The sequence below is a fragment of the Gobius niger genome (assembly GCF_951799975.1).
Source record: "Gobius niger genome assembly, chromosome: 5".
Taxonomy (NCBI): Eukaryota; Metazoa; Chordata; class Actinopteri; order Gobiiformes; family Gobiidae; genus Gobius; species Gobius niger.
In genome coordinates this window covers 8,482,119-8,503,562 of record NC_136856.1, presented here as the reverse complement: position 1 = coordinate 8,503,562, position 21,444 = coordinate 8,482,119, and the positions used below count along the sequence as shown (strand labels likewise).

At 42.4% G+C, this 21,444-nt stretch overlaps 1 protein-coding gene across 1 annotated transcript in view; it reads left to right on the top strand.

Annotated features, from left to right (window-relative positions):
• Positions 1-268: 268 nt before the first annotated feature.
• The window catches only part of mtmr7a (myotubularin related protein 7a), a 30,301-nt gene continuing 9,125 nt past the window's right edge, over positions 269-21,444 (top strand). The window contains exons 1-9 of the mRNA XM_079556222.1: positions 269-461; positions 832-954; positions 1,880-2,039; positions 4,147-4,304; positions 4,620-4,748; positions 10,774-10,908; positions 12,634-12,766; positions 17,302-17,411; positions 19,099-19,224. Coding sequence (XP_079412348.1) covers positions 438-461; positions 832-954; positions 1,880-2,039; positions 4,147-4,304; positions 4,620-4,748; positions 10,774-10,908; positions 12,634-12,766; positions 17,302-17,411; positions 19,099-19,224 — 1,098 coding nt within the window. The 5' untranslated portion in view covers positions 269-437. The remainder of the gene's footprint in view (positions 462-831; positions 955-1,879; positions 2,040-4,146; positions 4,305-4,619; positions 4,749-10,773; positions 10,909-12,633; positions 12,767-17,301; positions 17,412-19,098; positions 19,225-21,444) is intronic.

Below are 21,444 nucleotides of genomic sequence, written 5' to 3'. Positions count from 1 at the left end.
AAAAATCTGATGTGAGGAAAAAGATCCATTTAGTTTTGTAGGTCTTTCAAATGAGGCGTTACACTGGCCTACAGGATTTGGGTAAAGCTGAACTGGAGAAAATGCTCTCGGTTCAGGCGGGAGTTAAGAGGTTAATAAATAGGATTTATGCACAGAAAAGGTACATCTTCCCACGGCTCTGGGTTGAGATAAATTCCAGTTTGGCGTCAGATCCAGCTGTGCGTCCTCCCGGCGGGCTTTAGGACCGCGCGGCCTCCTCAGCCCTGAAGGCGCAGGAGCATCATGGCTGAGTTTACCTGAGATTGCTGCACTGAGCGGACAATTTCACCTCAAATCCATCGTTTACGTCCTTGATTCACCGCCGGTTCATGTTGCAAATCGTTGTCCGGTTGTAGCTGCACTGGCCACGGCTCTGCGTGGCTCTCGGTCCGCTGTAGATGGAGCACATCCGGCTCCCAAAGGTAAAAAACCGAGGATTTCCGCACTCGCCTCGTCACTAAATTACATGTTAACAGAATTGGCTTGTTTTTACGACACCACCTTTACTGTGGCAATGGAAAAGTAATGCAAATATAAGTGCATTTGACATGTTTGGACCAGGCTGTGTGGATAAAGATGGCACTGACTGACGTGAATGCTTTAAGAAGACGTCTTTTTAAGTGTTTATGTCTCGAGCTTTTACTTTCACTCCCCCTAAACCTAATGTGCACAGACGCCCATGAATGCATTGCAGACGCCACGCAGGCACCGCGCGCTCTAACGTTATTACGCATGACGTGTGTAATAAACGCCCGGATTCTCTGATGTGACAGACGTGTTTCTCTCTTGCAGGTGGAGCACGTAAAGCTGCTCGACCGAGTGTCTCCCAAAAAGAGCCGAGTGGGAACCTTGTACCTGACCGCCACTCACTCCATCTTCGTGGAGAGCGAGGACGGAGTGCGCAATGAAACCTGGGTAAGGGTTTTTCCAAGGCAAAGCTATGAGGTGCACACTGGGAGACAGGTGTCAGGTTTAACAGAAGAAATACATGATTTGTTTGAACCATTGGTGTGTACAGACTTTTAATACAATTTCAGTTCATCTTTTGTCATTAACATCACCACATAATGTTGCAATGTTTAATATCATGCTGTTTATATACGTCAGGGGTAGGCAACATCCGGCCCTCCAGCACAGAACCTCTGGCCCTCAAGAGGATTTTGAGAAACATTATTACACAAATCAGAGAGTACTTTTAACATTATTAGAGTTAAATGGGAGAAAAAAGGTAGAAATACTGTCAATACACCCAATTAGGTCATGTATTATGTACAACCCTGGCATTTGAAAGAAGTGCACTCTCGTTTTAAGGAAGAAATTACATAAATTTACATGAATTAACAGATTAAATCTAAGGTTCGAGTAGATTTGGTCTGGTCTTGGACGAGATAAAACCTTTAGTAGTCGTTATTCTCTTAATTCAGATCATTTTGTGTCCTTTCAAGTAAAAAACAATTATTTGTCTGATTTGTTCCATTGGCGCTAACATTTGTATCATGGATTACTCCAAATTAGACTCGAATTCAACATAGATCTTTAATTCAAGCAATTTTAAGTCATTTATCTCCTTTAAGATGGTAATTTTTCCAGTGTTGGGCTTTACTTTGGGCTGCTAATCAGTGGCTTCGGCCCTCGGTCTGTTTACGATAAAGAAAATCGGCCTCCGCCAAGAAAACTTGCCTCCCCCTGATCTATAGGCACTATGGTAGTGTAGCAAATAGTACAGTCACAAGTCACAAGATTTCTTTCACAGAATTGTATCAGTTGATTCATTCCTATGACTGGATTGACTCCTCTCTTTTCTGAAGATATAGTAGTGTCTCTGTGCTCCTCTGTGCAGGTGCTGCACAGCCTGGTGTGCGGTGTGGAGAAACAGGCCTCTGCCTCCGGGGTCTCTCTGGTTCTTCACTGTAAGAACTTCCAGCTGCTGCAGTTTGTGATCCCAGAGGAGAAGGACCTTCAGGACATCCTCCTGTCCCTGCAGCGCCTCTCACAGCCAGGTATAACGTCAGACAACTTAACCTTTAGGTTTAGTTTAGCCTATTCCCAAGCAGACCAAGAGTTTTGTGTGAGGTAATTTACAAACCACTGCATTTTTATCTTTATTACAGATCTGCATTAGTTACTAGGGTTGGGCGATGTTCCCTTAATTGGCCGTTGACGATGTTTACAGTGAACCATCGTGATGGACGATGATATCGTCCATTTCTCATAAGCATTTTTAAATACATTTACATAGCCTATATATATGCTGCATATTACTATATATGTTAGGAAAATGTGAGATTGCAGGATAAATGGATCTAAACAAAACATGATCTGAACAGAGTCACGGAACACGACTTTTGCAACAGAAATGGGTTAAAACTCGTGCGTAAAAGTGCAAGAGGAGAACGACTTATTCGTCAACTCCTCCTCAATAAGACTCTTCTCACACTAATACGAATGTAAATCGGAGCTTATTATTTGCATTTGCTCAATTTTAACGTAATGTTTAAGAAACAGTGGGTGAACGGGACAATATGTACACGTTTGCGTCGTAGCTACGTTTTTGAAGCCGCTCCACGCGCCGCCCGGTCCGTCTGCTCGTAACTTCGTAACTCCTGCACCGCGCCTCTTTCTATCCTCTCTCTCCTCTCTCTGTTCTTCGTGAGAATATTCCAAACCCATGCGTGCCCATTTTAAAACGGTTTAAGTTTCCGTACGAAGCAAAGCAAAACCACGCGCTGTTAAACTTTGAGCTGTAGAGAGAGAGAGAGAGAGAGAGCTCCGCGCGTCATAAGTAGAGCAGCTGCGTCTTTACGTTAATAATTACGGCGAACACATCGTGGCTTCTGGCAGGTTACTGACACTAGCGCGCATATTAGTTACATCCGTGATTTAATTTACAGTGCAATCCCTGCAAAGTTTGTAGGTTTACAAGGCCTACAGAAGATCAGTGCGTGTTTCTGACAGGAGGGGGCGTGGCATCACGATGGTGGCTCTCCATCGTGATGTTGCTCATCCATCGTCCATCGGCACAACCCTATGAGTTACTGGGGTTCATTGCATGATCAGATAATGTTGTTAAAGATAATTCAAAAGTGCTGAAACATTCAAATGTTTTCTGTGTTTATTGAAGTGAATTTCGTGCTTCAGGATGAGCTTTGAATTTTCAACCTTTTTTGTTTCATTTTATAATTTCATACTTGACACATTGAGCGCCAAAAACGTTTTGTTTTATTATTATTATTGAGAAACTAGACACTCTAATACACCTTATGTGTGGCTCTGTGATGAACAGAAGTGAAATAAATGACGAGCGCGTATGATAAAGCAGAGCGGCTTCACATGGACAGATCGAAACAGTTGAGATTTTAACATTTCTCTGAGTTTTTAAATGGTCACAATCTGAGAAACATCCTGTTAAAGTCTTCAATCCGAGAACCAGGCTGTTTAAATGCACACAGCGATCGATAACACGCAGTGTTTCAAAATGTGTCAACAATGTTGTCGTTGAAAATTGACTTTAAATTAATATAAATAGGCATTTGCCTCTTCCCGTAGTGTCTGTGTCCAGAGAGGAGGAGAGAGAAGTTAATCAGAAAGGAGAGTGTTGCATTAAACACGCATTATCTCCAAATCTAGAAAAAAAATCAGTGATTTTGATCAAAATTAGCCTCTGTTTAGCTTAGAATTAAACTGTTTTCACGTACGGAGACTTAGACTCTCACTTTGCAAACGAGCCACAGCCTGTGTCCATAGCTATAACATAGAACACACTGTGGCGCTACAAATATCATGAAACCTGGTCTGGATTGTTGACACTCAACAGCTAAATCCCCAAAACAGCACGGCCTCAATGTGTTAAGTCATGACTTTAAAGTTGACACCAAAAAAAGGATTCACCCACTTTAATTATTCATTGGACCATCGTTTGCTTTGATTACAGCGCCGCATCTTTTGATATGGTGGCGACTTCTTTTTTTTTGTCATTCAGTGTAACTTTTTGTGATAGTTTTTTTTTTTTTTTTACACCAATAGAAGTACATTTTCAAAACACCAGCAATGAAACCATTAGAAAATCAGTGGACATTTCTGATTTTGCTCTCTTGTTGTCTGTGGCAGAGTCGTTGGAGGAGCTGTACTGTTTCGCCTACAAACCCAACGTGGCCGCGGAGGAGCGGCAGAGAGAGTGGGACTTTGTGGACCTCAGATCTGAATACAAGAGAATGGGGCTCCCAAACGCCCACTGGAAACTGTCCCCGGTCAACCAGAACTATGAGGTCAGGAGGTGCAAACAGCTTTTAGATTTGTGTAAAGCCAAACTCGAAAAAATTTCTTCGGTTCAGGTGGAAGATTAGAGGTTAATATCAAATTTGTAGCTTAATTAATTGAGATTTTTCCTTTTTTTTTTTCATATGTGAGTAATCTACAGCAAATTTGTTATTATTTTCCCACATCATGAAGCGGTGACATTATTCAAACACTTGGGGGTGATTTTTGTTAAGTTGTTTAATGCAATAATATGACACACATGGCAGGATTATAATCTGTATGTAAAATAACTTCATTCTAAATATGTGTTTGTGTATTTAAAGGTGAGCGACACGTATCCCTCTGAGCTCTTCGTCCCCGAGTCGGCCACGCCCCCCGTCATCGCGGGCAGCTCCAAGTTCAGGAGCAGAGGACGCTTCCCGACTTTATCCTACTACAACAAAGACAACCACGTAAGTCTGTGCCAATATTAATGAGCTGAATGTTTACATTACTTTGGTGAAGCCACGGCGGCCACGTGTTATAAAAGAATCCCCACTTTTCCAAAAGCCCGACAAGAGAAACGGCCAAATCTCCCGACAAAAGTGGTGTTGCCGGGAAGGCTGCAGCACAGGCCAAATATTTCAGTCTCAGAGGCCAAGCTAGATTTTTGTTTTTGTCCTCTTGGTGATAAATAAAAAAATGTGGAAGCAGAAAATGTCATTTAGAAACGCTTTGGGGAGATTTGAGAATGAAAGCAACTACACTACAGCAACCTGAACCGAACACATTTTCTATATAAAAATCTAAAAGCTTCTTGAACAAAGCGTTAAAACACGAGGATGAAAATAAAACAAAAAAGTAGGGATGCACCGATACCACTTTTTCTAAAACCGATACGAGTACTTGGATTTAAGTACTCGCTGATACCGAATACCGATACGAGTACAAGGCATTTTCTTCAACATTCTTACTTTTTTCACAGCAGATTGGTTTGTAATTAGTAAATTTACTCAATTGCTACACATTTAAGAGCAGTTATATTAGAATTGTGCTGATGCCATTTATTTATTTATTTTATTTTCATTCAATATAATTTTTATTGCTCTGTCCATCATAGACAGAAAAGCTCATGTCCTAAAGCTCCCAATGCCTGAGCTTTATTCATTTATGTGTTTTTATTTAACAATAGTATTGAGATGTTTATTAAATGGTCTCTTTTTGTCTTTACTTCAGCTCCTGTAGATTTTCTCGTGTGTTTGTAGTAACTTAGCGAGAAGCTACAGCGTTTTCATTGTTCTGCTGCAGCTCATTTTCGCTCAATATAAACATGCTGTATGTCTTTAATTTGGATTTTCTGAGGACTTTTTAGTCGCTGGGTTAGTTTTTCAGATGAATTAACCCCTGGGCATAAAACGGCGTCAGAATGGCCAAAACTGCTAGCCGCGAGTTAGCAACGTTAGCCTGTATGTTGTAAACACTGCAGACGCTGCAGCGCTAACAACATTAAGCTCTGGTTAAATCCAGCTCAGACTCTGGTTTAGAGAGCGCAGTCTGTAATAAAGTCAGCTCTATGTGGATTATTGTGTTTACACTAAGCAATTCTCCAGTTTGTTGCTTCTTCTCTCCTCAGCTGAGAGCTGCGCCTCGTAGCTGCGCCTCGTAGGTGCGCTGGCTGCACGTCAAGTGGTATCGGTTTCTGGTATCGGGACCTCATGAATGAGTACGAGTCTGAGTACAAGCATGTGGTATCGGCCCGATACCCGATACTGGTATCGGTATCGGTGCATCCCTACAAAAAAGTGACAAATAAAGCGACGAAAACGCGATGAATAATTGACGAAAACAAGACAAAAACAGTGTCAAAAAGCACTGGTCTTCACCTTATACACCTTTACACAAATCAGAAACATGATACTTAATGGTTTACATACATGCATTGTCTTTAGTTATAACGTCGTTGATTACAGTTATTTCAATTGATATTTATGTATTTATATGCCAAAATGTCCACAAGAATACTTTCTTTATATTGGTAGCATTAGCTTCGGCAGCGAACGCCCTGACGCATTCAAGTGACTCGGTGAAATGCGAACATTTAAGCAGCATCAGTCTCTCTCTCTGCTCTGTTTTCGTTCTCTTTCCTCTTGTGGTGCTTTGTGATATATCTGTGCTCACCACAATGTGTGAAAAATTATCATTTATTTGTTTCCAGGTGAGAGCAAACTGACCCTAAACATTAAAATGGAAAAAAATATTACATTTTAGTTTAAAAATAACTTTATTTTAGTTTTTAAACATGACTGACTCCTCTTAATTTTGAACCTATGCTGCACGTTCATGTTATATTTCTTGTTTCTTCAACCTTACATATCACTTTTAGGGCTTCGATTTGCCCTACCTGATCTTCAGATATTAATCAGCCATTTCATCAAATGTTCACATTTCACCCACTGAACTATATTTTAGAGTCACTTGAATGCCTCAGGGCGTTGGATAGAACCTCCGGACAGATTGTGCCTCCGGGACGGCCAGGGTAGTGACAGTGATGTCACATGAACGCAAGCTGATCCGCGGAATAGACCCTTTAATTGTTTGTAAACATTCCGAGCTTAGCTGAAGGCGGGAAGCTAGATTCTTATCTATAGATACAGACGGCATCGCGTCATAGAAGGGGGCGTGGCTTCACCGAGGGGGAAAACAGCCATCTCTTTAAACATTTTCTGGTGGAATATGAGCTTATTTATCACATACAAATAAAGTCAGGTGTGAATCGGGTCCATATGGATATTTTTCCACAGCAGATTGTTCAGTAGAATAACGGCAGTCGTTTAAACATGTATAAACGGCTCATTGGTATATTCTTGATGAGAGAACAACTTTGCAACATGATAATAAAAAAAGCCTCTAAAACAGGGGTGCCCAAAGTGGGGCCGGAACAATTAGGTTGGCCCACTTTTGCGCCGCATCTGGTTAATACTAACTCTCTCCCATTCATTCTCAATGGCAAATATAGATGCAGTACACTTTTTGTCCACCAGCGACAAATTGGGGGCGCTGTTTCACTCCTTTCGAAAAGTTAGGGAAACACTGTTCTGGTGTCTTGTTTGTCAGTCATAGAGCGTCGCAGCATCAACTTCCCAACTTTTTCCAAATTTTATTGCAAAGGTCATTGACATATATGACTTATAAAAGAATTCATGCTGAACTGACACTTTCAAATTGGTCTAATATGGCATTTTCTTTGACTTAAAGACATGAATGAGGTAAAGTCACTGTAGGTAGTGCAGGTACAGGTGGTGTTGTTGCACTATATTGCTACAATAATTGATTTTGTTCTACTAAAACTTGGCTTTTGTAACATACTATTTGCATAGATAGAATTAAATACAAATGTATACCAAAAAAGAAAATAAAGTAACTATTTTTATTTGCAGTTATATGTGTTTCACGCTGACATCGCCGTGATTGGCCCGCAACCCTTTTTCATTTTGGCCCTCGGAGACAAAAAGTTTGGGCACCCCTGCTCTAAAAAGTACATTTGGCATAATACCCCCTTTTAAAATGCATATTCAAGTTACATTTGAGGCTTTTTTAGCTTGGAGTCATTGAAAGGTTTTGAAAACATTCTCATGGTTAAGTCCCAACTCGACTGCAGTTCATCATTAGCGACAAATACCACCGTCCAGTGCATTAAAAATGACTCGCGGGTTTATAGACGTCGTTAAACTAAATTAGAAGCCTCTCCGGGTCAATGCGGGACCGTTGTGAGAGGTTTATGACGCCGAGGTCGCACTGTCAGAGCAGAGGCCGCAGTGTGATTCATATTAAAGAGATACAGTCATTCAAGGCCAAGACCAGGATCATAAAGTATAATCAGTCCAGTTATATTCAGCTGGCGACTTGTATTTTTGCAAGTATCGAGAGTCGAGCAGTGCATCGGGTGAAGTTTTTAAGGAAGACGTTTGCATTATGATGTTTTAACCCCGTATTAATGATGTTCCCTTGTCAAAAACTACTATTACTACTACTATTACTACTCTATCTCCATGTCATTCCCATCACTGCCTGCAGAGGGCGCTCTAGGTGAAATGGAAATCATAGCCAGCCCAGTCTCACTCAAAAAAACAGTTGGGTGTCTGGCAATGACAAGACAAGATGACATCATAGTGTGACCGTCGTGTCCTCGAGAGAAGTCGATAAAAGCAGCTGAAGCCTTTGTGAAGATAACATGGCCTGTCAGACTCATGCTTTTCAAAGGCTTCTAGTCTGGGAGTGGCCGTGATTGACAGACGGGATCAACCAATCAGAGAAATGCTGGATATGACACAGGAGCAAGAGGCAGGAAGCCTTTTAAAGGGACTAGATGCAAGTTGGTCATTTTATACTCACTACTGCCACATCAGGTCATATGTGTAACTGCAGCTTCTATATTAAGCTCGTGCATGACGGCACTTTGGACCAAATTAACACCTTTTTGAAATTTTAGAGGCAGGTTTGAGGTTTGAGCTCATTCTACACATTAGGACATGACTGGAACATGTACGGGGAGGAAAATGGGGGCGACAGAGGCACAGATGGTAGAGAGGGTCGTCTCATGATCGGAAGGTCGCGGGTTCGAATTCCACCTCCTGAAAGTACACATTGTCGTTGTGTCCTTGGGCAAGACACTTCACCCACATTGCCCCCAGTGTCTGCGTACATTGGTGTATGAATGAGTGAGTGGATCCTTGCTGTAAAGCGCTTTGAGTGCCTAATGTAGGTTGAAAAGCGCTTTATAAGCTGAGACCATTTACCATTTACCAAAATACTTAGTTTTAACATTTTTAAACTCCGTCATTTTAACAAACCAAATTATGCGAAAGTACAGCCAGTAAAATAACTAAACAACTGTATTTCATTTGTTAAGAGCAAACAACTGCATTTTTATTTGTTAATAAGAGCTAAAACAAATTAGAATGATTAGAAATTAGAATAATAGCGTTAAAAAGCAAAACACGCACATCCAATCTAAATAGTGTGCTGGACCAAAGTAGACTATGAAGCTGAAAAAGAAAAAAGTCCGTACAACTAGGTGGCTCCCAAAAAAAGTATTTATTGATTACTTACACCGTGTAACGTTTCGGGCCTACGCCCTTCCTCAGAAATTAGAATAAGAAATCTAAATAAGTTTAACCACAGATGTACAAATTATGTTGACAAATACTGGTGGATTTACGTTGTATTTCTGTTCTTTTATTTTGAGTTTTTTCACCTGCCACTGCTGTTGCTGGAGAGAATAAAAAGCAACAGAGAAAGGAAAGAGTGAAGTCCTGTCCTTCTTCTTTAGAGACGCACCTTTTCGAGTGGGGAATCTGCACAGCCACATACAAGCACTTGACAGTCCTTTTTCATGAAGACGCTTCTAACGCCGTTTCTTGCTCCGGTTTCAGGGATTGTAGATTTCCAAAATTATTAACAGACGAACGAGCAGAAGAAAACGCTGTATCAGTACAACTCCCGCCCCTCGGTCCATGAGTGGTCTGATGCTGGCCAAATCAGGAAATTATCTCTTTAATTGGAATTTACTTTCAAAAAATGTCCTTACAAACTGCCAAATGCAACTATCTCGCAGTAACACTGTGTGGTACAGCTGTCTCTCTGTCAGTGTGAAATCTGGACTGAAACAATTGATTAAATTCTGCTCAAAGCTTATGGGACGGCCTCTGGATGGACAGTATGAGTCCGCGTGTGTGTCTGACTAAGAACATCACCTCAGACGTTCTGAACACTGAATATGTGCTGTTACCACCAGGGCGGCGATACTGTGTGCGACACTTTAAAGCAGTACTAAGTAACTCTTCCCCCTAGAGGCCATAAGTGCAACTGCAGGTGTAGTAGCAAGTTACGATTTTTTTACTTATTAATTGCCTTGGAGAGTAAATACTACGCTGACAGAAAAGGCGAAGGGAGAGAGGGTTACTGTGCATCCAATTATACAATGGAAATATTTTTTTTCTCTCAAACTTGGCTGTAAATACTGTTTTAAGTGACGTTAGTCGGCAGTTAGCTTTGCCCGTTAGCATGTTAGCTTCTTCTTCGTGATTCCATTAGTGTGTATTGCTTTCTCCGGACCAGTGGCAGTCAAGTTGCAAACATGGTTTTCTGGCCAGAGACACCAGGGGGAGATGAAAGACCCTCCAATCATCCCATAAACACTTGTATTACCCCCACAGGGGCTACGAAAAGGATTTATTAAGGTAAACACGTTACTTAGTACTGCTTTAATAAGCTCCAAAGGAACTCCTGTGTTCCTCAGTCCATCCTGAAGCTAGATGAGGAGCTAAGTCATAAAATCAAAGCATGTAGCGGGACGGGAAACAAATGTTTTTCATATCATTATCAAATGTTCTGTATCTGTATAATGTCCTTGTATTTGTGTTGATACGAATCTGCTAAACAAATCTCAGATCCTCGAATCTAACAATAAAGTATTTGTCGATCTATTCTCCATCTCAGGCCGCCGTGTGCCGCAGCAGCCAGCCCCTGTCCGGCTTCAGCGCCCGCTGCCTGGAGGACGAGCAGATGTTGGGGGCAGTGTTGAGGTCGAACCCCCGCAGCGACGTCCTGTATGTGGTGGACACCAGGCCCAAGGTGAGCCCCCCTTCCCCCTCTCTCTATGGAGCGCTGAGCTAACACTATACAATAATACATGGTACAATAACACAGGCCCACTGCCGCTAACAGCGCTGTGCATCTCTGTGAGCGCAGGTGGAGGGTCCTCTGTGCTTTGGCAGCTGGTAATAGTAAAGACTCAGGGCTCTGGCGACACATTGCACAATGTAAAGCTGTAATGTGTGGACTGCACGAGAGCCTAGTGTTTAAAGGGATGGATTTTTGACATAGGGCCTCATTTCCTAGTTATCCAGAGTGTTGCTGATTACTGGAGATATTTTTTTTATAATTCATGCAGTTCTTATATTTGAAGAGTTTTGTGGTGCTAGGCTAGTGCAAGGCTAGTGCATTTCTTTGGTATCAGCTAGCCTGCATTAAAAACAGTCTGACCCGCTCCACAGAGCACCTGAGGCAAATCACTTATAACGCCAGACTAACCATATAAATGTCTGTGTCCATAGAATAATTTTGACAATTTAGCAATTAAAGGAATAGGCCACCGTTTTTACACACTGAGATTTGTTCTTGCCTTAGCTTTGACGAGTTCTTTAGGACCTGTCTGATCTTCACCCGTGCCTTCAGTCACGTAAACACAGCGCAGACGGCATTTAGCCTCTCCCTCTCTCCACTATAGCTCCAAAACAGGTCAAGATAGAAGCTACCAAGCTCTTCCACATGTTCCCTATTTAAATATGGTTACGTGAAGTGTTCCACTACAAAGTATAATTACACAAAATTAAACAATGTGGATTTTCTAAGCGGATAAAAGGGGAACTATATTGTAAGGCGTAATAATACCAGGAGTAATTTGGCATCGGCACAGTAATCTTCACTTTACTGCGCGGATGCGTGAAGGCACGGGGGAAGACCAGACAGGTCCTAAAGAACTCGTCAAAACTAAGGTAAGAACATATCTCAGTATGCAAAAACGGTGGCCTATTCCTGTAAAAGAAGTTATATTTGAGCAGCATCAGCTTCGTGGTTGTATAAGCTACGCGGCGGTGGAGTGATCTGCTAGAAAATAGTCCCTCAAAATGCGATCATTCATCTGATGCAGGTCAGTTATATTCCAAAAATTACTCTATGGACACAGACATTTATATGGTTAGTCTGGTGTTATAAGTGATTTGCCTCAGGTGCTCTGTGGAGTGTGTCTGTTTTTAATGCAGGCTAGCTGATACCATAGAAATGCGCTAGCCTTGCACTAGCCTAGCGCCACAAAACTCTTCAAACATAAGAACTGCATGAATTACAAAAAAATATCTCCAGAAATCAGCAACACTCTGGATAACTATATGTCAAAAATCCTACAATTCAGATTTATTGATATACAGGTTTTACAGGTTTATTTCTTTAAAGAATATACACAATGTACAGAAAATGTACTCAATGGTGGAAGAAACAAATAAAAAATTTGGAGCTCTTACTGCTGTGCGGACCCTTGCTTTAAATCACAAGTTTATTTCTATAGCACATATACAACAACCACAGGTCATTGAGGTTCGAAGGGGAAGTGATGCCTCTTCATTGCCGTAACCTCAACCTGACCTTGTTCCTTATCCAAAGCGTGAATCTTTTATGATAATGGATTGTGTATCTGCTTTCTGATTGAGGAGAGACCACCCAAAATCTTGTAGAGTCACCATTAAAAACAAAGACATGGAGGTTGTGAGATGCTCAGTTTTGATGGTTTGTTGTCTCCAGTTGAACGCAATCGCCAACAGAGCGGCGGGAAAAGGCTACGAGAACGAGGACAACTACTCCAACATCAAGTTTCAGTTCCAGGGCATCGAGAACATCCACGTCATGAGGAACAGCCAACAGAAGATGCTGGAAGGTGGGACTTTTTACTGGGCTGTTATTAACCAGTCTAATCCTATACATTCATCACTGTCAGAAATGTCTCAGCACCAAATATTTATCTGAACTTGTGTAAATAAGGTTTGTTTGAATTGTCATCTCGACTTGTCAACGAAGGGTTCTCAAAAATCAAGGGAAACCAATACAATGCAAACTCTGATACTCAAAGTAAGAAGGTCCGGGGTTCGATTCCCAGGCGGGTTGGTACTTTCCGTGCGGAGTTATCGTGTTCTCCCCGGGCCGGTGTAGGTTTCCACTAAAAACATGAACAATGCAGTATGTTTCCATCTGGGGCCAAGAGATTCTTAAATCTCAGTGGGACTTTTGGTTAAATAAAGGTCAGTCATTGAATTAAAGCTTGTGACGTGAGAGACCAGTGCTCTGTAAATATGCCCTCTGTATTGAAGCGCACAGAAATACATGCAAAGCTGCGACTCAGAAGCTCAATCGACCGCTACTCCTGCCTTTGAATAGCATAAAACACATCAAATGTAATCCTTAAAGGCACTATACATGATTTATTAAGTAGTTTTGTCCTCCTTGAGCGTATGTTATTACACGGCTCTTCACAATGCCAGTCGAACGCTCCATTGACTTGAATGGGATTTTCCAACGTTCTACCGGTCATTATTTTCTGATAGGGGACCTCTGAAAAAATATTGACCGCTGCCAATGGCGACAGAGTTTGTTTTTGTAATACTTTCATATCACTCCGCACGTAGTAGTAGTGACACTATCTCTGTCCCCGTCCCTGCGAGAGGACTTGGTTGGAATCGCTCGTGAAGTTAGCGGGAGTCCGACTTTCAACTTACCCAGAGATTCACCACCATTTCTCCAACTGCACCTTCATAGCTAGGCTAGCATTAAGTAGCTAGCCTTGCTGCTGCTTGCCTAACCACACTGCCTGGAATCACAACAAACTTTGCCAAGGCGTTGTTTGTTGCTTGGGTGAAACCGGTTTGCCCTGTCGGTACTTATTCTCCAGATAATGACCAGCGTTCTATTCACCTTATTCCGCCCCGCCCACTTTTGCCACTTTTTGCGTTGTCTCGGCGAAGCCCGTTCATTTTAACGGAGAACAAGGGAAAATATTCTCCGCTCAAATCTGATGTTTAGTCGATTGATTTGTGTAAAATGGCCAATGTTCATTTGCACCAACATGTCAACACTGCAGCGTTTCTCAGCGCGGCCTGCAAACGGCTTTGTTTTCATGTAGTGACTGATTTTATGCGGACTTCTCCAGCCCCATGTTAACACATAGGAGAAAAGGGGCGGGCACAATTCATGGCAGCGCCCACGTGAACCTCCGGAATAAGGAGGTTCATCCCTTACGTAAACTCAGACATGTTTGAGACAAACACTGTGCATCTAATTATAAAGCATTTCTATCAATTTTATGAACTGGCCTCTGCTTTCATTGTTATTTTAAAAAATCTGGTATATGTCCTGTAATCTTTAAACTGCATACGATTCATTAGACACAATTAAGATTTGTCTTTAGTTTGACCATTTTATCTATGTTAATAGTTTCACTTCCTTATTAGACACCGACAGGAAGTGACATAGAAGACGGCATCTCTGGAGTCGCCCATATATGGTCATGTTTGAAAGCAGTTAAGGGGGAAAACAATTTGGAGAAAAATCTAAACTTATTCTACTTATTGAAAAATTACTTTAACAAATGCTGAATTATGAATATAATTTTCTACTAAATAAAGATACAAAGACATGGGGAGGAGCAAAGTGGTTCAACAGCCCATAAATACATAAATAACGGAGAATGCTAACTTGATGCTTCACGTTAGCATCGTGCTAATGCTAACAGCTAGCTAGCACTAGCTACGACTGCCGTTTTTTCACTTCTGCTGAACAATCTGCTGTGAGAAAATATCCATATGGGCCCGATTTACACTTGACTTTATTTATGTGATAAATAACTTCATATTCCACCAGAAAATGGCTAAAAAGAGTGGAAAATTGTGTTTCTCTGAAGATTCTATTTTCCCCCTCGGCAAAGCCACGCCCCCTTATATGATGAGATGCCGCCTGTATCTATTGGAAAATGCATCAAACTGCTCTGGAACTTTACCTTTACCTAGGTCACTTCCTGTCAGCAGTTATTTTGGTTATATTTGTATCTTAGATGCCTTATAAGAATTATATGTCCTAACCTTAATTTGTAAATACTTAGGTCCAAAAGTAGAGCACTTAATTATAAACCTTCTGCTTTTAAAGTATGGACTAAGAGTACCTTTAAAGTACCCGATCGATGAGAAGTAGTAAATGAGTATTGATAAATCCTTAGCGATGCCCATCCCGAACACTGTTTAGATCATGATTTCCTTTGGTGGAGGCCAATAATCTGTGGGAAAGTACAGCATTTTACATTATATATAACAAACATGACCCTCATTTGGGCTTGTCATTATAGGGCGATGATGCTGAGCCTCAACGCCGCTACGCTGAGCCAGGCCACGTAAATCCATTCATCACCGTCAGACGCGTTTCAGCGCATCTATATTTATCAAACCAACATGTGTAGTGTCCAAACTTGTCCAAATAGTTCCATGTTTAGTTCAGCTGCTTCAAGTGTAGCCAAGTGGGACGCCATGCTCCCCCTGTGGCTCATATACGCCTTCACGCAGACTGGCCCGAGCCCCAAACAGGCCTCAGAGTGAATCCATGGAGGGTTTCTGGGTATCGAGCGGGAGATTCTGCTCGAAAGACTTTGAAAATCCCATCTGGACTTCATTCTGGGACTGTTTTGGTTTCCCCGGCGAGGACAACGTGCGCCCCCCGTGCCCCAAACGGAGACGGGAGGGCGTGAGAATGAAGAAATATTACGATGCAAAGTTGTTGCGTGGACTTTAGCTATGATAACTTTGTGCCCCCCGGCCGCGCAAGGGAAGTCTCTGCGCAGTTCGGGAGACGGAGGAAACCGGTTTGTAATGAGATTTTGGAGACCACCCTCCCTCGACACAAATCTCCTGTCGTCCCGAAGGAGGATTACACACTACATTCAGACAAGGGGGGGCCCATGAACCTGTTCACCTGGACGTCCCAACGAGAGAGAACTGAATGGGCTGAGGACTGTTAACTTATTGCTCTGACTAAGGCCTGATTTTGTCTAGTTTGAAGTCCCATTCAAAGGTCAATATGTAAATAAAACAAATATTTTTCACTCACGGATTGGCCACCAGAGTCCAGATCTATCAACCCCATTAAGAATCTCTGGGATGTGTTGGAGAAGACGTTGCGCAGTGGTCACACTCTCCCATCATCGATACAAGATCTCGGTGAAAAATGAATGCAGCACTGGACCTTTCGACAGCAAATGCGTGTTGTAATGAAAGCTTAAAGGAACAGGCCACCGTTTTTACATACTGAGATATGTTCTTACCTTAGCTTTGACGAGTTCTTTAGGACCTGTCTGATCTTCACCCGTGCCTTCAGTCACGTAAACACAGCGCACACGGCGTTAGCATTTAGCCTCTCCCTCTCTCCTGAATTATAAAAAAACATCTCCACAAATCAGCAACACTCTGGATATCTAGGAAATGAGGCCCTATGTCAAAAATCCTGAAATATCCCTTTAAGAGGGTCCACCCAAATATTGGAGTGTTTGCCCTTAATTGGACAGTGTATTCAGGGGCGTATCTAGAAGAAAAATCACGGGTTGGCAAGCAGGGTCATGGATAATTCCTGGGGTGGCAACACAATTTACAATGTCAAATGTTTATAGCAGGGGTACGCAGGTTTTGCTTGGTCCCAAGGCAAGTTTTTTGTTTAGATGCAGGTTGAGCCTCCCAAAATTATGCACAAGTAGTAGCATTGTTTATAATACAAGTGGGGGGTTTCTAACTCAGGTAAAATTGAAACTTTCATTTAAGAAATCATCATCTTGGGAGCCTGAGGAGTTGGTACCTGGCTCCTTATTCCGCTATAAAGTTGTTATATTCTTTGTTTTGTCAAAAAAGTTCTAACTGAGCGTGAGCCTCTGTAAGCCCAGTAGCTTCTAGAGCAGATATGAGACATCACATGACATCAATGGGGTGGCAAGACCTTCGTGCCACCCCTCTAGATCCGCCTCTGAATGTGTTAAAACAGTTTGATATAGGGCCCGATCTTCTGCCTGGCGAAACAACAGGGCTGTTGGGATCTTGCGTCTAAAACAGAGTGCCAGTGCTTTCGCCGGTAGCCTGAGGGCGTTGCTTAGAGAAAAAAGGGGTCGGCTGAGGTGTAGCGTGTAAGAAGTATGCGCTATAATGAGCTGCTTCCTTATTAAGCACTTGCTGGACAATCTACAAACACTGTCCGTCCCGAGAAACGTGATGAAAGCGCCAGCACGAGCGTCGTCATCAGAAAATGTTCCCAAATTGTTGACCTGCAGGTGTTGGACATTCACCCGTCCATGTCCATGCGCACGTCTCAGTAACTCTGTGGCAGATGTTTTGTGTTTCCAGCTGAACAACTACAGTAGGTCTGTGAGTGACGCAGCTGTGTTGTTTGCAGTGTGCGAGCTGCGGACCCCCTCCGTGTCGGACTTCCTGCTGGGTCTGGAGGGCTCCGGATGGCTCAAACACATCAAAGCCGTCCTGGACGCAGCCGTCTTCATCGCCAAGGTCAGTCTGATCCTGCTGTCTGCGAGCTCTGGACTAATGCTTCATTAAATACAGGCGCTAAAGTGCGGCACTACAGCCTGAAATATTATATATTATACCATGGTCTGGGTGAATACTGGATTCTGATTGGCTGGTGCATTATTTTGGTGTAACCGCACACGTAGTCCGGTAGTTAAATCACTGGGATATCACTCCGCTGTGGCATCGCCATAGCAACGCATGACACAGCTGAATCAGATAAAGGCGTAATTAGTGACTGACAGGAACGTATGAGATGGATTTTGTGTTAATTTCAACGTTTTTGGCCAAAACAAAACGTTTGCTAAATGTTTGTAGAGGAGAGTGAGCAGCTAGGTTAGCTACTGTTAATAACATATGAGCTTTACATTTCTATTGAAAACGGTTAAGACACTATTCATGCAGACGTACATAAAATGATCCTGCATTGAAGCATATTTGTCTGGATTAGTAAAGTCAAACATAAAAGTTTCAGTTGGGGGGGCCCAGGTGTGAGCGACTCCACCGCAGCTGTTTCCATAAACAGTTGAGCTGGTTGAGCTAGCTAGCTTTAGCTTCAGGTTAAACAGCGTAAAAGTGAAATAACTCCTGCCCACGAGTGCGGCTTATCGGTGTTTACTTCCACGGAAAAGTGTTTCCGGGTTAGTCCTGTTGTGTTGTGATTCTGTGCTGATGTTGTGTCGTTGAGCCTGACTGAGATCCTCGTAATAGCTGCGGAGAATGACTCGCTCTGAGACGAGCCTTCAGTGACCGGCTAATAACCCACACAAAATAGTCCCGTAGTCTGGCATATTTAGTGAGTTTAGTCAATAAAAAACATTTATTATAAATGTTACGTTTGTGGGACCCTGGTATAAGCGGATTAAACAACGAGGAGCCGCATCAGACGGTTGTAACTCCACTCCGCTGCGCGTCGTGGTGTTCTTGACTCCGCGTCGTGCATTATAACCGTCTAATGCGGCTCCTTGTTGTTTAATCCTTACTTATAATACTGTTGCCTTCAGGGTGCACTGTGCAAAATCACAGAAGTCTTCCATCTGAATGAGAATTACACATTTTTTTACTAATACAGCCTAAGACAAAAATGGACTTTAACTTAAGAATGAGCAAATATTCAGTTTTTAGTCAGGATTTTCCTGTCAAGTCTCGTTTTTACACAGTTGGATGAAAAGATAAAATGCTAATAAAATGTTTTTTTTTCGCGTTGTCACCATTTTTATATAACAAGTGTTTTTGTAGTGTTTTCGTCTCTTTTTTTAATCTTTTTTGTGTGTGTGTTTTTTGTTGTGGTTTTATCACTTTCTTTGTTTTTTACGCATTTTCTTTTTCATGTTTTCATCGGTTTTTCATCGCATTTTTGTCACTTTTTTGTGTCTTTTTGTTCGTCATGTTTTTCTGGCTCTTTTGTGTCGTTTATGTTGCTTTTTCCTTCTCGTTTTTGCCACTTTTGTCAGGGAGCTCTTAGATCTGGGTAATACCGGACTGGACAAAATGTGCTCGGCTCAGGTTGGGGTTGAGAGATTGAGGAAATATACCAGAGAATTCATTGAAGTTTTGTATATATTGAACATGAAGCTGTTGCCACTTACAGGTTTACTCAGTGGAAAGACTAACTAGGATTTAGGACACTTTATATGAAGCTCTCATTTAAACAAACCTTCTTCCCCAGGCCGTGTCGGAGGAGGGGGTGAGTGTCCTGGTCCACTGCTCTGACGGATGGGACAGAACCTCTCAGGTCTGCTCAGTCTCCTCAGTGCTGCTGGATCCGCACTACAGGACGCTCAAGGGATTCATGGTGAGGATTAAGACTTAAAGGGGAGGTATGACACAAAATCGGCTTTTTAGAGCTTTATAATGTCTCATCAAAACCATACTGGGAGTTGTGTTTTGACCCACTCTGCATCTATGAATCTTCCCCAGCCTGAACCAGGAAGTAAAACTACAGCTGGATATTGTGTTATCTTTCAACACTGCATAGTCAAGGTTTCTGTGTCCGTTATAAAGCTTGAATGACTGAATGAATGATGTTGTTGCAGATACTGTAAATTCTCTAATACTGGCCTGTATTCCATTAGAGGCCGGGTCTCTAACAGCGGCCGGGTCTCTGACAGAGGCCGGGTTCGCGGCTGGCGGAGGCAAATTAACGCCGGTCTCTAAAACAGGCCGGGGCTTTTATTAGAAACTATAGCGGTAGAAATGTTCCCCATGTTAGGAATTTGTCTCATACTGGTGTAAATGAAAACTCACGTGCAGGAAGTAACAAACGGGAACCCGGGCCGAGGGGGACGCTGCGGAGGAGCTGATCCGAGCGTAACTTTGACACAGATTTAGCCACTTTTCAAACCTCCAGTGACTATTTGTGGAAACAGGGCAACAAATGTTGTGTGACCCTCCAGGGTTTTACTAAAGTCACCATCGCATCTTCAAAGCACGTCCAGCTGCTCCGTGTGCAGGTCAGTCCCACGCCTCAAAATAACTCCTCCGATCAGCGCGAGCGTCTCGTCTTCTCTCGGGTCAGTCTCATGATCGATCACAAACACAAACGCTCCGTCTAAACTCGCCTTTTACACAAGATAACAACAAATAATCCGGTCCGCGGTAAAAACGAAACAGAAACCTGCAGTGACATTGATGTCAAAGCTCCGCTAACAGCAACGAAACACTTCCTGTTGTCCCGACAAAATAAAAGGCGTCAATGTTCCAGCCGCTGGGAGAGGGTTTGAAATGTTAATTAATAAATGAACCTAATATTTTAGGTGCAAATGGACACAAATCTTTTTCTTCATTTTCCTGGTCGTCCGTTTGCTCAAATAGAAATAAAGGCCTGTCTCTAACTGTGGCCTGGTTCCAATAAAGGCCTGGTCCTAGATGCCCTTGAGTAAATAAAGGCCCCGGCCTATATTAGAGCATTTACGGTAGTTTAGATCAATATTGCATTTTCTAACCAACAAAGTGTAAGACAGTGAACTCAAATTTCGAAGAATTTACTACAAGGATGCCCTCTCTGAACCGGCCTCGTGTTACTGTATCCACTCACAGCTGGGATTCACCTCTAAGTCCCTGTAGTAGACTCTGTTTATTTGGTCAGATTTGGTCGAAGCCAACTTTAGATCCCCATGAGCCGCAGTGAGATACAACTGAAGTAGGAAAGTTGAGCCCTGAGGAGTTTACCACCCTCTGTCTGAGAGTCTTGCCCCACACAGGGCACAGCGAGCGACGAACAACTTTAATATTACATTTATGTTATTTTTTTATTTGCTAAATCCAAAGAAAGAATGATATTAAATACAGTTGTGTAACAATGTTGTAGTTCATACAGTGGAGATCAGACGGTGCTGTAGGGATTTGATCTCAACCTGTGGACGCTCTCACATTCAGAAAGTTGAAATCCTTGTTGAATTGCTGAACTTATGTTAAAGCAGAATTAAGTAACTTGTTTACCTTAATAAATCCTTTTCGTTGTCCCTCTGGGGGTAATACAAGTGTTATTGGGATGATTGGAGGGTCTTTTATCTCCCTGTCCAGAAAACCGCCCTTGCAGCTTCCCTTCCTCGGGGCCAGAGGCACAATACACACTAATACAATCACAAAGAAGCTACGGGCAAACAGGCAAAGCTAACTGAGGACTAGCTCCACTTTAGCAGTGTTTACAGCCAAGTTTGAGTGAAAAATATTATCTCCACTCTGTAATTGAGTTGTGGCACAATGTACAATATCCCTCTATGCCTTTGTCGTTTCTGTCAGCGTAGTATTTACCAGAGGTGTCACTAAATGCAAGTCTCGAGTCAAGTCCAAGTCGTGAAGGTCCAAGTCCCAAATAAGTCCAAGTCAATCGGTCATGGGGTCAAGTCAAGTCAAGTCAAGTCATAGCTTTTGTCAAGTCAAGTCCAGTCAAGTCTTGCTTAAGCCGGCAAGTCACCTCAAGTCACAAACTCCAGCGTGTCCACTTTTCAAAATGTGTTTCATCTTGAAAATAATAAGTGCTTTCTCAAGATATAGCGATTTTGAACATTTA